The sequence below is a fragment of the Corvus cornix genome, chromosome 9, assembly GCF_000738735.6.
Source record: "Corvus cornix cornix isolate S_Up_H32 chromosome 9, ASM73873v5, whole genome shotgun sequence".
Taxonomy (NCBI): domain Eukaryota; kingdom Metazoa; phylum Chordata; class Aves; order Passeriformes; family Corvidae; genus Corvus; species Corvus cornix.
The window spans coordinates 12,537,578-12,554,051 of record NC_046339.1 but is presented as its reverse complement, the minus strand read 5'-3'; the positions used below and the strand labels follow the sequence as shown (position 1 = coordinate 12,554,051).

The window sequence follows — 16,474 nt, the reverse complement described above, 5'->3', positions numbered from 1 at the left end:
ATGCCAAGAAGATGGAGCCAGGCTCTTCTCAGCAGTGCCAGCCACTAGGATGAGAGGCAATAAGCAGAAACTGACGCACAGGAAGTTCCACCTGAATATGAGGAAGAACTCCTTTACTGTGCGGGTTACGGAGCACTGGAACAGATTACCCAGAGAGGGTGTGAAATCTCCCTCACTGGACATATTCAAGCACAATCTGGACACAATCCTGTGCAGTGTGACCCCTTCCAACCTGTCCGATTCAGTGATTGTGTCCATGTTCCCGTGTCCCTGTGTGTCTGTGTGTCCGTGTATCTCTGTGCCTGTGTGTCCCTGTGTCCCTGTGTCTGTATGTCCATGTATTCATGTCCGTGTGTCCATCTGTCTGTGTGTCCATGTATCCGTGTCCGTGTGTCCATCTGTCCGCGTGTCCATCTGTCCGGGTGTCCATCTGTCCGCGTGTCCATGTATCCGTGTCCGTGTGTCCATCTGTCCGGGTGTCCATCTGTCCGCGTGTCCATCTGTCCGCGTGTCCATGTATCCGTGTCCGTGTGTCCATCTGTCCGCGTGTCTCCGTGTCCGTGTGTCCATCTGTCCGTGTGTCCATCTGTCCGCGTGTCCATGTATCCGTGTCCGTGTGTCCATCTGTCCGGGTGTCCATCTGTCCGCGTGTCCATCTGTCCGGGTGTCCATCTGTCCGCGTGTCCAGCTGTCCGGGCCCGCACTCCCCGCGCGTGCAGAGCGCCCCCTGGCGGTCGCGCGGGGAGCACGGCGGGGGGGCGCTGTGGGTCCGCCGGCCGCCAGGGGGCGCGGGCGCGCGGGGCTGAGGCGGCGGCGCCGGCGCGGGGCGGGCCCGGCCGGGGCGGTGGCGGCGGCGGAACCGGGCGGGCGGCGCGGCCATGGAGGCGCCCTCGGTACCGGACGCCTCGGCGACGGGGCGGGGGCCCATCAAGGGCATCTTGAAGAAGAGCGGCAGCAAGGCATCGTCGGGGGCTCCCGTTGGGGCGCGGCGGACCAACCAGGCCTGCGACGAGGATGAGCACGGGTGAGGCCCCGGCGGTGGTGGGCGGTGGTGGTGGTCCCCGCGGGGCCTCCCTCCGGCCGTCCCGCTCCTCCGAGGGGCCCGCGGAGCGGGATCAGCCGGGCGGCGTCTCCAGCCGGGGCTGCTGCGGTGCCCCGTGCCCGGGGGGATGCTGCGCGGGCGGGGGGTCCGTGCCGTGCCCCCCGTGCGGCGGCGGGCCCGGAGCTCGGCTGCGCTCGGCCATGGGGGTCAGGCAGTGGGAGCTCCTGCCGAGGCTGGAGCACCGCTGGGAGCAGAGGGATGCCGGCTGTGCACCTGGGCGGAGGCGGGGAGCGCTGCCCGCACGAGGCCGGCGGGAGCTGTTGCCGTGGCTCCTGCCGAGGAGTGGCTGTCACCTGCCAAGTGTGGCAGCTCACAAAGGGTTTTATAGATGCTACGGGGATAGCTCACAGTGTGGGAAATGCGCTTGATTTATTCTCAGCCTTCTCATAGGCAGCTCATTTCTTGTAATCAGAAGCGTGTCCCTGGAGAGGGGACCGATCCTGGGCTGAAACATCATCAAGATATATTCTCCGCTGGGCAGGATCCATCCGTAAAGATCTCACACTTGAGAATGTGCCCAGGCAGAAACAGGAGAATGTGTGGTTTGTGATTTGAATGACGTGAAAATCTGGGTTTAATTGTAACATGCCGAGTTAGTCCAGATATGCAAGAGTGGTCTTTAGCTGGCCAGCGCCTGTCCTTGATGGGTAAGAATCCTACACTTTTCTTGATGCACCTAGCATGTGCTGCCTGCCGTTGCTCCGATTCTTCATCAAGGTACGATGAGCAAGGTCTGACCTGAACTGTGTGTTCACAAATTTGCTTTGGACAGTTTTCTTTTTTTGACACCTCACTCAGTATTGCAAGGAGAGAAATAATGATAAAATAAAATGGTCATGCTGTTGGGTTTTTTTTTTTGTTATTATGGTAATATTCCTTTCATCGTTGCCTAGTTAAGTCATGAATATAGTCTAAAGTCAGCAAGGTAAGAAAGAAGAGGTTTTGGGTTGCAGTGTTGCTTGTATTAGCTGCTCCTTTTTTGAGAGAAAACTTTCAACTGAATGAATGAGATTATGTTTTTGAAGCAGGTGACTGTAAGTAGCAATATGTTACACAAATGTGATTTTTTCTTTTCTTTTTCTTTAGTTTTAATATTGTGTAGCTTGATGTGTTTAGTACCACACCAGACATAATTTACAACTGGCTGTTGGTTGCCTGTGTTTCATTTTCTGCAGTTTCTTTTGTACCATCTTTAAAACTGAGTAGAAATTGGAGTATGAACTGATGAGTGTATGGTATATTGGTTATTGCATGCAGTAATTTCCTGGGAAGCAGTTAGTGGGCTAGAGTCCAGCTTCTATTTCCTGTTTACTAATGTCAGCCAATAAAGTCAGATTAATACTGAAATTGCCTTGCAAGTTAGAAGATATTGGCTAAACCTGGCAGGCTGCATTAGAAGATTTCCTGGAAAGATCAGTACAGGGTATTTAAAGCTGGTTTCTGTGCAGGTATTATTTTTGGTTGGCAGTGTATCAATATAACAGTGTTATTTTTGATTTCAGCAAAACAATTTTGTTTTTTGAAGAATGGGAAGTAGTACAGTTGTGATTTTCCTTTGAGATTAGAGACTAGTTAATAAATTAAGGTATCTGTTTTTGTAATTCTTCTTCTTTTTTCTAATATTGAAATTCAGGTCTGAATATCTTTAAAAATACCTGTAGATGAAAGAGCTTACTGTGTCAGCTGTCTTCTTTTAAAGCACCATGTTCAGTAGAGCTCTCATATACTTGCATCATTACTGACCCTGTGCTGCTGTTAGTGGTGGTAACATTGTTTGGAAAACTTCCTTAATGAAAATATGATGCAAGAGGGAAGCTTGAGAAATTTGGATGCCACTGGAACTGCATCCTAGAGCTGAGATGGTGGTTTAATGGCAGATGCGTTCTTGGCATTCCTGGGGTACACTATTTTTTGCCTTCAGACCCCTGTAAGAGCCTGTGAGCGACTGGATGTGATATTTTACAAAGGAATTATGGAAGTGTGTGCGTGTGCACAAGCAGCTGTGGTGGGAGAGGTGAGTCTGCTATGCTAGGAGCAAGTGAGGTGTGAGAGGTGTTCCTTGGCTATTACTGTTGCTAAAATTTCTTGCCTGCCCACACAGGGGTGGTGTCTAATGAAGTTACTGTGTATTTTTAGAAATGTGAGAAAATACACATGATAATTTCTGAGATTTTTAAAATCTCATTTTCCTAAGGAAGATTATTAGATTTCCTGTTTCTGTGTTTGAAGGGGTGTCAGGATGCATTTCCCTGTGACGATCCTAAGGTATGTCATTAGTGTTGTGCTGTGCAGACATGCCTAAGCATGCAAAACAGGAGACAAGCGAGGGAGGTGTGAGTTTTCAGAGCACTTAGTCATTCTCCTGTGATGGCTTTTTCCAAGCAGGGGTAAAATAACATGTTTGTCTCTTTGCCACTAATGACTTTTTTTTCCTCAGGTGGACTTTAAGTTATGCTTTGGGAGGTGCTCCACAGCCAAGGCTTTTAGTGTTGGAATCTGAGTTTAAAAAAACGAGTGTGAAAATCTAAGACACTAAAAACCTGTTCAGTCTTTTATTTATGACTCACTGACTTGCTTACTGTGGGCTGTCTCATTTCCAGCACAGTGCATGCCAAAGGGATTGTTCCAAGACCGGCAGTATTATTATTAGGTGGAGTTGTGAGCCTGGGCTATAAACCTTTATGTGCTCTGGGCAAGTGAACACAAAGCATGTGATGGGAATTTCTCCCATCTGTCGTATTTCCTCGTCAGCTGAGCTCTGTCTCTTTACAGGGGCCGTGTACGCTATCTATGTACCATTGTCCGAGTGCTCTGGCTGGTAAAATCCTCACTGTGCGACCGAGTGAGCATCTTGTGTTGATCATGGATGAACTTTAGGCTGTGTTTAACCGGGAATTTTTCGACTCCTAACCAGACAGCTTTGAATGAGTGGCGTTCCTAGACTGGAGTTCTTGCTTTGTCATCACGAAGCTCATGACTCCCCGCCCTGCCAGAGCCACGATTTGACTCACGTGTTGTCCGCTTATGCTGCAATCCTTGTGTTTGCACAAAATGATTAAATGGACCTGAAGCCTCGAACATGAGACCTTGGCACTGGCTACTGTATGCTGAGGGGATTAAGATCACTCAATTTGTATTAATTTCTGGAGTGTAAGCCTGTGGCATGTAGGATTCAGCATCAACCCCCACTTTTTTTTTCTTTGTTTTTTTTCCCCCCCACATTGTATTATGTAGTGATCCTGTAAACGTAGAATGTAGTTTGTGCTTGGAATTTTGCTTTATCAAGTTTGTTTTACAGATAATATTCTGCTCAAGAGCACTTGTGTTATTGAGATTGAGTGTCTTTCAGAACTGTTACTGGAGTGGTCTGTGTTTAAACAAAAGCAGTTAAGTGGAAGTCTTCCAGCCAACTGCCCTGCCCTCCCTGAAAAAACCCAAACAACAACCACCCCAAACCAGACAAAAACCCCCACAAAACCCACGAAGTCCTGTAATGTTTGCTTCCTTAACTAATATTTTGCAACAAGAATATATTAATTTGTAAAGTAATACTAAATTGTGGAATTACTATATTATTCCAAAATTAAATTTATTGGCTTAATCTAAGGGAAAGACTACCTTATATGAAGGTTGCAATAACCTTTATAGAGAAAATCTGTAACATGATGGTATGTGTTGATTAAACTTTTTTTTGTGGCTTTTAGACCAGTGGAGATATGGCTCTTCCTCTGGCCACAAGACAGTTGCTTTCCTTGTGGCTTATATATTTTGTCAGTGAGCAATCAGTGTGGGTGAGCTTAAGTTTCTTCAAATTTACATAAAATGGTACATTTTCTGGTTGACTGAGAAAATTTTAAATAATGTAGCATCACTGGTGCCTGTCTGAATAAAATGTGAAACTACCTCAGCTTAATTATAGCAGTGAATCAGTTAGCTTATGATTCCAATTTAGGATGACAAAAGCAGTATTAATAGCCAGCTTGTTCTGTGCTACTTATTTCACTGCAGGAGGGGATTTGTTGGTTGCTATTGTTTATGTAACAGTTTTGCTAATAATCATTCCAGTTCCCTCAGCAGAGGTGAACTGAAAGGCATGGGGTTCTGTTGAAGTCTTGTGGGTTGTAGTAAGGGGAAGAATTCTCTTTTTACAAGCTGCTATAAAATCAAACCATTTACAAGATAGTCATTGAACAAGAACAGGAGTCTCTGAATTATATGAATATGTTTATAGATCACTGAGTTTTATTTAGCTATTGTGACTTGTTAGGGAAATTAAGTTGCACTGATAATTTGTCATGACTTAAGTATGTATAGAACAGTATTTAGTAGTCATACTTTGAACATGTCTGTGTGTCATAAGAATATTTTTTGTGCTTAGTATGTAGTAGAGATCAGATGATGTTTTAAAAAATCCTTCTCTGGTAAAGCAGAACTAATTGTTTTAGGATATAAGAAAATTTAACTTTCTTCTCTTATTTCAGTAAAAAATCCCAGAAGTGGGATGAAATGAACATCATAGCTACGTACCACCCTGCAGGCAAAGATTATGGCTTGATGAAAATTGATGAGCCAAGTACTCCTTACCACAGGTATGCGTGCTAAAGTGTTGTCCTGCATTCTGCCAGGTGGAATTGTGGATTTAGAGCAAGACTTACTTTGTGGGTGATGTAGTATTACTGGGTGTATGCAACATACTCAGATCTACAAAGCTTCTAAATAAGGAGAACAGTCTAAAAGGACAAAGTGTAAAGGACAAAGTTTAGCAGGGTTGTTCTAGCAGACTTTGAATGGAATAAATAAGTCTGACTTGTATTGATTTTATTTTTTTCAGTACTAGAATATAATGCTGTTATATCCATATTTAAAGTAGATTTGGAAAGCTTTTAAAGCATTAAAGGAGTCTTTTAATTGAGTGTTGTAATTAATTGAATGTTGTAAGGTTTTGACTGTTTTCTTGAGCAAACTACAAACTTGAGCAAATTACTAAAAAAAGCTTTTTGTTTGCCCTCCCAGCATGATAGGAGAAGATGATGAGGATGCAGTGAGTGATTCAGAATATGAGCCCTTAAGAGCAGATGTGTTGAGTAAAAAGTAAGTATTGTAATAAAAAAATTGTCTAAATGTTAAGGTAATCTGCTCTTTCCTGGGGTAGACTTTCTTTATGGAAAGTTGTTGCTGGTTTCTCTAGAAGCTGCATTTTTGGTATTGTCAAATTAAGTCGATTTCAGGGTTTGATAGTGCTACTGGTAATTTAAACCTCTTGCAGGTTGTTACTGCATATAAATACGGCAAAAATAATGAACAAAGCTATTTGTATGAGTGTTCTGAAATATGTATTTTAAATAGTGAAAAACTTGCTGTTTCAGCATTTTGTATTGCATGATTTATGTAGACTGGCAGCTGCAGCTGAAGGTAGAGGACCCAAGATTATAGCAAGGCAAGAAGAAAGCAGTGAGGAGGAGGAAGATGATGAAGAATTAACACCTGAAGAACAGGGTAGGCATAAGTTGTTTTCTTTCTTTTGTTTAGGCTCTTTTCCTACAAATAGTTTCAGATTTTCAGTAAGAAATATTTGGGAAAAAGAAGTACTATCAGAGAAATGTTGTGATTTTAAAATAGGGATAGATAGTGTTTGAACAAATATGCTGCTTGTTTCTAATCAGGAATGTTTGGTTTGGGATATACATATAAACAGGAATTTGCTGCTGTTGGCTGCCTCCCTGTATACAAGCTTAAGGTGTGGGAATTCCTGCTAAGACACCTCAAATAAGAAGTTCTGGTTTGGGGATGAAGGAGTAGTTCTTAATCTGAACATATTTCAGGTAGACTTAATTCAATGAGTATCATTGCAAATAAAATGCTGTTAATTGCTTGCAAATGTACAGATGATATTTCTGTTGTTCTCAAAGCAATTGGTAGATGGATGCAGTAGGAAGTCTACAGTTATTCCAAAGCAAATAGCATCTTTAACATAGATGTTGTTTCATGTTAACTCAGACTTGAATGTTTTGAGGGAACAGTCAAACGGTACTTCTAAGGTTTCAGGGCTGTATTATCTAGCTGGTGCTTCTCAAATTTCCTGGCCTCAACTTTGGGTGTGTAACCTTTCTATACTAAAGGAAGGAAAAAGTGAAGTGTTGGGGCTGCCAGTAAGCAAAGTTTATTTTAATTATAATGCATTACTGGTGGAAATGCTAATGTTTAATATATGGAGCAGAGTTGGCTTCAGGCCATGGGGAAAGTGGAAAATATTTTCTTCTACACATGTGGTAAATATATTTCTCATAACTGACCTTTGGTGGCTAGCCAGGAGTCAAGCCACACATCTGCAAAAGTTCATCTTCTATCCCAGCAGTATGTCTCAATTTGTCCTTGAGTTTAGTTAGAAACAAGGCTTGTGAAGCCTTGGAGTTTTGTGTACTTTTACCAGATGCTTCTCGTGGTTCAGACTTGCTCTTAGTTTCAAACAGGTCCTTTTAAAAGTGCTTCAGAGGTTCCAGTCCATCAATTACTATCCTTTTTGTAAGTCAGACTCATCTTAAAAGAACACTCCACTGCTTGAAGACAATAATTTTAATTCAGTGAGTTCCTCCGTGAAAAAGATATGAGTTGTTTTTTTTTTTAAGGGAAGAAATAAGTACTTCCATTTATTTGTCCACAGAGAAAAAGAAACAGTTCGAAATGAAGAGAAAAATGCACTACAATGAAGGAAGAAACATCAAACTGGCAAGGCAGCTCATTGCAAAAGAACTACATGGTGAAGAAGAGGAAGACGATGAGGATGAAGAGATGCGTGATGCCGCAGAGGTAGAAACAATGAGTACAGAAGCTACTGAACATGGTGAGCTACTGATTAATTAAACAGCACCTGTAAGTACTGGTGGCCTTTGAGCTGTTGGGAAATGAATATACTCAAGTGTGAGAATGACTAGAAGGAGTACAGTATGTATGTAACACTCAACGAACAATGTTGCACACTGTCTTGATAGGTAGATTTGTAGCGTGGAAAAAAACCTATCAGTGTTGATAAATAGCATGTAGGCTTTTGTTTGTTGTGACATAACAGAAAAACAAACACCTCCTGCTTCTTACCATTTTCCCAACATAACTGACTTTGGCTAGTGAAGTTGCTAGCACCGTTTTTAAAGGAGGAGCAGTCTTGTACTGAACACTTTAGCAGCCACATGGGAGAGCCTGGCTTTTTGTTGTGGGTCATTTCCCATTCTGTTCCAAATCCATCATGTAGCCAGCAATGGGAAATTACCATCAGTGTTTCCTCCCCGTTGAGAGGACTATATCTATCTTCCTGAGGAAGAACACTGTAATGTAAAACTGCTGTTAGGCCTTCAATATAGACTTGTCCTTGAGCAGAAATGTTCATTTCTATAGTATGGGATAAGACTCTCAACTTTGCTTTTAGTGCAGCTACTGGAAGTCTGGGATGTTTAGGTGGGAGCTGTTGCTGGAACCTGTTTCAGGGCTGTCCCTTCATAGGAAACTCCTAAAACTATAGAGGCTGACACCTTCTCCTTCATCTTTAAACTCCTCTCTGGGTGAAAAGTCTTAGACTTTTGTGGTGGTATTCTGGTGAATAATTACAGTTCACTCCCCACCTCTTTATGTAACAGCACTTCGAGTAAGTTTTTGGCATTAAAAAACCACACATCTGTTGTTCATGAGACTGGTGGCAGTGAAGTCTGTAAGCCTTGTTCATCTGTGATTGGCAAGGCTATGAGATATTAGCATGGTCTGCAGACTTGGGAAGATGCTGCATGGGTTTAACTTGGTTCACATCTGCTTTTCACAACCATGTGAACTAGGAACTCTTCTAAAATTCATTTAAATCCCACGCAATAAAACGGTGATTTGCAAAGTTGCGTGTTTAAGTTCTGTGGATTGCACCTTTGCGTCCTGTTATTTATTACAGGAGGACTTATTCCTTCACAATTATTCTGAAAGGGTCATTTGGTATGTGTCTGAGACCCATTACTGGACTGACTTTATCCAGTAACTTAACACAGGCCTTATAATGGCTATTTACTAGAACTTCACTCTCCAGGGGAAAGGAGGGCTCCAGTAGCCAACCGTATGACCCTTCTGCATGGCCTGAAGCTGCCATCTCTCTGCACTCTGCTGTAAAACAGAGGCAACTCCGCTCCCCAGCTGCATTCGCCAGTGGAAAGAAGGCAGACCTTTGCAGCATTTTTCCATCTCTATTGTTGAAGTCCATTCCACCTTCCTCATAACCAGCTTCAGAGCCACAACTGGTAATTATCAATTTTAGACTGCTCATGGCTAATAGATTCCATAAATGTAACTGTCTGCCAGTGTAGCAACCCGTTAACTAACTGGTTCACCTCCACACCATAGCATGTAGAAATACTTTCCTTTAACCTGATGTAGTTCTCAATTCTTCACTTTTCTATCATTCTGCTTAAACCTTCATGTTTTGCTATCTCCTAATCTCTATATCAGCTATCACAGCCTTTAATCCCTGTCCTTGATCAGTTCTTCTGAGGTTAAGTACTGGTCTCACTTTTGTAGCAGCTGGTGAATTGAATGTCCTCAGATGGATTATGTGACAGGGTTGGGCAAAGGATGATGGGATATGGACAAAACTCTTAATAAACCAGTCTTCTGCCACTGCCCACATTTTAAGAAATTCCTACACTGAGATGAGAAATGTTCAGCACATAGCTGTGTTAATGTCAAAGTTTTACTGAAATAACTTTTTTGAAATTATATTATTTATTGCTCTCTCATCTGTATTCTGAGGGTACAGAAGAATCTTCTTATTCATAAGTGTTAATTAGAGCTACAGAACATTTCTCAAATAGATGGCTTTAACACTTGTTGCTTGGGTTTTTTTGTCATTGTACTTTTTGGTCATGCTGTGCTTTTGGTTACATTAAGCACTTGAGCATTTAAAAATTAGGCTGTTTCCTTTGTGCAAGGTAATCAAATACTATTAATATTCATGTTCCTGAGAACAGTGTATGGAAAGATTATTCACCTGGATAGCTTTCAAAGAGCTCTTTGACTTGAAATTGTATTTTAAAGTGCTTTTGTCTAGAGCAGAAAAGGGAGGGTTTCCTTACTCTTGTACTGGGTGATGCAGTTGATTTTTGCAATGGCTTGTTTTGCCTTCACTCTGTTAAGCTGACTAACAGTCCTGATGCTTTTAACTGCAAAGAAAATCTCCTGGGTTTTCTGCATGTTGTATTGTAGCTGTATTTTTCTATATTCTTCCATGACTTGAGTTCTTGGGAAGTTGTGGAGATCATGAGGTGATGTGACTGCCACTCAGCTATTACACCAGTCACTCTATGTGAGTGAGAGCTGCTATGCAATGTCTTTTTATTCCAATGGAATAACATGACTGCAGTACTGACAATTGTTGCAGGTAAAGATGTGACATAAGAGGCATTTCCTAGTGGTCTGTTGTGACTCTGGGGTTCTACTGGCTCCTGAGTTGTTTTTCAGGCAATTTGAGAATCTCTTCTCACTTGGAATTTTTTTATCCGTGAAGATCCCTTAAAGATTCTGTGCTTCTCTTATCTGATGTTCCTTTCTACCCTCTAATTCTGTCTCGTTTGTATTTGAGTAAAACTAACAGTACTCTTCTAATCTCTACACTCTGCTTTCAAAGAAGGGGCTAAAGACTCAGGGCAGGCTTAAGGAGGCTCCTGTCTGATACCACTAGGTCCACTAACACAAGTTGCACTTCTTGGTTACAGACTGAGATTTCCTGCTGATTGAAATGAAGATGGCCAGTCCAGTCAGTGATGGTGAGAACTCTTTCTATATTTTTGCTCCTGCCTTCATTGTGGCTACGAAGTGTTTTAAATGGATGGATCATTCCTTTCTTGCCTCAAGTAGCCATACCTTACCCATGCATATGGATTCCGGCAGCCAAGCTCTTTTGTAGAAAAGAAAGTAGAAGTTGTAACAGACTGCATATGGCAGGGGGGTTGGAGCTGGATGTCCTGTAAGGTGCCTTCCAGCTCAAACCATTCTGTAATTCTATATTTGCTTGCTTCAGCATTTCAGCTTCTCTGGCTACTTGCTATTTATGACTCCATGAATAACATAAATAGACTTTGCCAGCAGAAGTGACCTTTGTTTCTCTCCATAAAAACCTTCCCTTTAGAAATTCTCTTTTAAATCACTGAAGGAAATATTCCTGATGTAGGTAAATTTAAGCATGATGATTTCAGTTCAGACCTATCTTCTGCTACACGAAAGTATCAGCCAGAGGGTGTTGTCTGTAGCAGTTCAGTTGACAAGCAGTAAGACTTTTGTTCTCTCTTTCTGGTTCATTTAGCTGCATTGCTCTGCTAACCCTGCTCAGATGGCACCCCGCAGCTGAGCTGTCACTGACTGGGTGTGCCCTTTGGCCTTCGGTAGATACAGAATATGTTGTGTTTTCTTAACCAGGGCAACCATCACCCTAAAGATGAATTAAGTGAGAAGGCTGGGAGCGCACAGCAATCAGTTCTGCTGGTTAACTGTGCTGTTTGCTTGTTAAACTGCATGTTACCAAGTCTAACTCATGCCCAAGCCTAACTGGCCTTCTAAAAAGAATATCATCATTTTGATGAGGTATTCTTTGATCAGCACTAAAGACAAGTTTCCTCTGATTTATTGCTGTGCTTTTGCTCAAAGCAATGAGTTAACAACTTCCTGAAAACACAACTGACTGTACTCCTTCACATATAAACTTGGGGGTTTTTATTTCAAGTGTCTCATACGGAACTGAAATTTGACCTGGGAAATACTATGTTTGCTGGTGTTTCAGGAACCTCATGTGTTAGTTCTAAATGCCTGAGTTAAATCCTCCCAGTTCCAGGGGTGGTGAGCACTCAGTGCTGGGTGTGCTGAACAGTGGTGTTGGCCATCTGTTTAGAGCATGAAGATGAAATAACTATTTTAGAAGTTTCTGCACTCTCCAACTAGAAGCTTATACATTGCTAAGATGGGTTGGCAAACATTGTCTTTGGAGAAGCAAAGATGATTTCAGGAGGATATTTGTGTGTGTTGTGAAAATATTCAATGGGTGTGAAGAATTATCTATTTTTTGTAATCTTTCTTACGCAGCACATGTTACTCGTGACCAGCTGGAAAGTAGAGCACACAGCATAGAAGAAATCTGTCCAGAACTGTAACTGCTTGTCAAAGACACAAATATAAACATCGCTTCATGATTTTTGCAATTAAGGCTCTTAAGAAGCATATCAGTTGCAATGTTGTATTGCCAAGAATGTTAATTTTAGACTTGTCCATTAGGCAGAAAAAGCTGTCTAATTGATTTATTCTTGTGCCTAGTATTTCATGGAGAATACTGCTTCATAATCTGTTCAACCAGAATGGCATTCCCTGTATGTATAGCGCTGATTATCCTGCGTGATGTACTGTTACTCTTGCTTTGAAACACTATCTTTTGGTTTTTCACTATTTATTTGAGAGTGTTCTAGATGTGGTGTCTCATATGGAAAGTTTTGGGATTCAAGAGCCAGATGGTACAGCATATATCAGATTGACATGCAAGCTATTTATCAGATATGTTAAGCAGTTTAAAAAGGGATTATTCAAGTCCTACAACTTTTTTTTGTAAAGTGTTGACCTGTTAATCTAGATTTCAGTATGTTTTTACCTGCACTTTCCCAGTCTTTAGAACAAGAGCTGTGTTATTTCTTAAGAGCAGTGTTTGGAATTGGTAGTTAGTTTCTGACTAAAGCAGTACTAACATTTGGTGGAGGGAATGTTTTTACACTGGAAACAGCTAACTTGAACTTTGCATTTAACTGTCATAACCTCTTCCATCGGGACTGGTTGTTTTGTGGAGCTCACCCTGGTTTATTGTGAGAACATGCAAGTTTCCTCCAGCTTTTCTCTTAAAAATCACATCCACTGTTACTCTTCTGGCTCTTGTTTCAAATGTTTGGTTCTTTCCAGTTGCATGAACAGTGTTTGTGCTGTTAGCACCTGAGGAAAAACACCCAGCCACGAGGAAATACACATCAGGACTGTGAAGATGTGCTGAGCTTAGGATCTGGCTGTTCTTTATTAAAGATAACTGCTGTTGATCTACTCGTTTGGGGTTGGCAACTTCCATACTGAAAACCACTGGTCTAAATCTTCCTGTGTCCATTGCAACTCACAGCAACTGCTTTTGTAAAATGAAGGCTTTTTGGAAGCTAGAAGGGAAACTGCCTAATTCAAATACTTGTTTACAGTGTGGTTATATAGCCGTAAAGAGGGATTTTTCACCTCCAAATTGCTGTAAAAACTTCTCAGTGGGTGGAATTTGACTGGTGAATGTTCCAGTATTCAGAGTAGTTCCTGGGTTTTATTATACAAATGAAGAATACACTTAAGCTTTAGCTTGGTTATGAAATACAGTGTATATCTTAATTTTGATCTGAATTTGATATGTTGCAAAAATCCATATAATTATATGGATCTATTTTAAAATGTCTTTTTCTCCACTGTATATGTGAAGTTTGAATAAAGGAATGAAAGTTATTTTACAGTTATATGCATTCTCAAGTGTGAGCTTTCCTGGAGTCCCAGAAAAATTGAGAGTGAATAAGGCGATAGGATGCTGTCCTTTGAAAGATTTTTACAGGAGTGATTCATTAGACTGGATGCATTGCCAAAGCTACCTGTGAGTTGTGCTAACTGGGTTTTGTAGTGCGCCATTCCCAACTATCTCCTCTCCTTAGTAGGTAACAGGGTAGTCAATTGTGGGTTAGTTAATCTTCTAAGGTCCTGAATCAAGATTAATAGCATCTTTTCACAAGACCTGAACTCTTGATTCTGGCCAGTGTGGTGATGCTAATTTTTCAACAATGGAGAATGCTATTTCTTCTTCTATCAGAAGTGGTCACTTCTATAGAGTAAACAAGGGCAAAGAGTAAGCATTTAGATACTTCTGACTCCTCAAGTCATTTACTGAAGCTTTCAATTTGGCTCCCAAGAATAGGATTTCAAAACTTTAGGTTTGTACCCTTTATATACCAGCTTGCAGTGTTCAGAGTGTTGGCCTGTGTGCACTGATCTGTATTTCAGAATAAGCAGCTGCTGGCCTGGCCTGCCGCAGCTGGGCACTGAAGTCCTGCCAAGAGCACAGCAGCGCTCAGCACAGCCATGTCACTTTCAGACTGAGCATGGATGTGTTGACCAATGTGTGCAGGTAGCACCGATGTGTTCTGTGAGGCTGTGGAACTTATCACTTGTACTTTGTGCTAAGTACACATGGGTACTTCATAGCTGCAGTTAAGGTAGAATCCAGCAGCAGCAGCTCTTACCTGAGCTAATGTCCTGCCCTCCTTGACCCCCTACTTTCTTGTGTCCAAGGCCATTTTGGTGCTCAGCAGGGTTTCTTTGTACCTTACAAGGTCTAACCAACAAACTTTGCTAACTTCCAATAAAGACCTTTCCTGTAATGGCTTCCAAAATCCTAAATGAAATGAGTATGTAGCTTTGAGGGAGGTACAGTACACAAATGCATGAAGATGGTTTTGAATGAACAGCATAATGTATAGCAGGTCCCTTCATCACTCAGGTGATTTTGAGCTGTCTGGGAGATGTCTCTTTTTCTTTGCCACCAAGCACCTAATTTCCAAGTTTGATGCCATTTTGAAACTTGATTTAGTTTGGGGTTTTATTAAACGCTTTGTTCTCTTCATTCTTCTCAGTGCTCGCAAAAATTCTGTTCACGGTGCTTCTTCATCTTCCTCAGCAGGAGTGGAACCCAGTGTCCCTGACACTGCTTCTAATTGAAAGGCTGGTTTACTTGCTTTTCTCTGCTTATACCTTGATGCATTTTAAAAGCTACATCTGGCAAGTTTTACTTTGCCGTGGCTCCAGAAACTCCATATAGCTTTTTTTACAAAGGGATGTCTGATTTCCCTCTGCTTGAGAAATATCAGTTAGAATTCCCTGCTGAATGGAAACAAGAACAAATGCTTTTTCTCTTTTTACGTTTGATGGGGACTTAGCTTGCATGCACATCCTTATCTTTAGGTGCATATGGTAAAGACTCATTTGTACAATACAGAGTGGTATAAAGAGGAAACAAACACAGCTCTTACTTATGTGGACAGTGAGCTCCACAGCACCATTAATTGTGAAGCTTCTTGCACAGGTTTAAGTCCTCAAGCTGCATCCTGTTTAGAGAAAGCATTTTCAGTATGCTTCCAATAGGAAGATCACTTGCAAATAAGAGCCTTAATTCATGTGTATAGATTTTTTTTTTTCTGTCTAGTTTCTTTCCCACCAGCTTGTACATAATTCATAGAAACTGCAGATACTTTTTCCACAGCTCACTCTCTCATGTGAAACTTGGACATCTTACCAGAACTCTTTGTTTCTGTAACATGCTTTTTCGTGGTATTATGATGCCATCTCACAAATGTAATTATTCTGTTTGAAACCAGTATTAAGTGTCACAACATAAATAAAACCATTGTTTTCTTTACTGCCTTATGGCACTAATACTAATGTAATGTTTGGCTTCTTGGAGTTCTTCAGAAGAAACTGACAGCTAAAATTTGCAGGTGTGTTCATAGATAAATTCTTAAACCAGTATTGCAATTTCCTCATGACTCCTATTTAGTGTAACTTTGATGTAAATCGGTTTGTTCACACAGATTTGCTGGCTTGCCTAGACTGAGGGTAGATCTGGTAACCTGAGTCATGAACTTAAGATAGCAGCACCACAGAAAAAGTTGCATTTTTCAAGGTATTTTTCTTTGTGTGTTGTAGGATTTAAGCACAGCTGGTCTGTCTCTTCATGGTCAACACTGAGTCATCACTTGCTAGCATGGAGTAATGGAAAATGAGTAACACCGACTACTCCTTAGGAAGTAAAACTGTTCTTCAAAACAGAGCTGGGCTCTTTTCAATTGCATACTTTAGTTGAAAAGGGATTTCACAACATAATTGCAGTGTTAGTGTTACAAATATTTCTTAACATGCTGCTTGTCCTGAGTAGGTGTGACTTGAATCCCTAATGAAAATAGTAGTAGTTTGGCTAGTTTTGGTGAGGGACAGCTCACAAAAATATACAGTTGTTACATCTGTGTAACTTGTAGTTTGGTTCTGACATTTCACCAGTCTTAGAAAAAGAAAAAAACCTGACACCCTAAACCACAACTGACTGAACCAAAAAGTGTGTCCCTCTGCTTCTGTGAAAGGACACCTTAACTGAGGGAGGGACAGTAAGGGTACAACAGGCATTCAGCTTCTTGGAATGAAGTCTTATGTTCCCCTCCATCCTTCTCTATTGACTGTTTCTTCTAGTAATACTGAAAGGAAGTGGAGGAGAGAGAATGGGAAGAATATGGAAAAAGGAAAGAGAGAAAAAAA

General features: G+C 41.5%; 1 protein-coding gene across 2 annotated transcripts; it reads left to right on the top strand.

The window, feature by feature from the left end:
- The first annotated feature begins 824 nt into the window (after window positions 1-824).
- Window positions 825-15,601, top strand: PPP1R2 (protein phosphatase 1 regulatory inhibitor subunit 2). 2 transcript variants are annotated; one of them, XR_005602635.1, is made up of 8 exons: window positions 836-1,024; window positions 5,584-5,691; window positions 6,116-6,193; window positions 6,495-6,598; window positions 7,764-7,943; window positions 9,162-9,369; window positions 10,840-10,890; window positions 12,200-15,601. XR_005602635.1 is itself a non-coding variant. In XM_039556856.1 (7 exons), exons 1-6 carry the CDS (start codon window positions 879-881, stop codon window positions 10,842-10,844), a joined length of 621 nt encoding a protein of 206 aa, XP_039412790.1. In that variant the 5' UTR covers window positions 825-878; the 3' UTR covers window positions 10,845-10,890; window positions 12,200-15,601. The 2 variants fall into 2 exon arrangements, 1 of the variants encoding a protein (XP_039412790.1); XM_039556856.1 differs by lacking the exon at window positions 9,162-9,369 and having other exon boundaries at window positions 825-1,024.
- The last annotated feature ends 873 nt before the right edge of the window (window positions 15,602-16,474 follow it).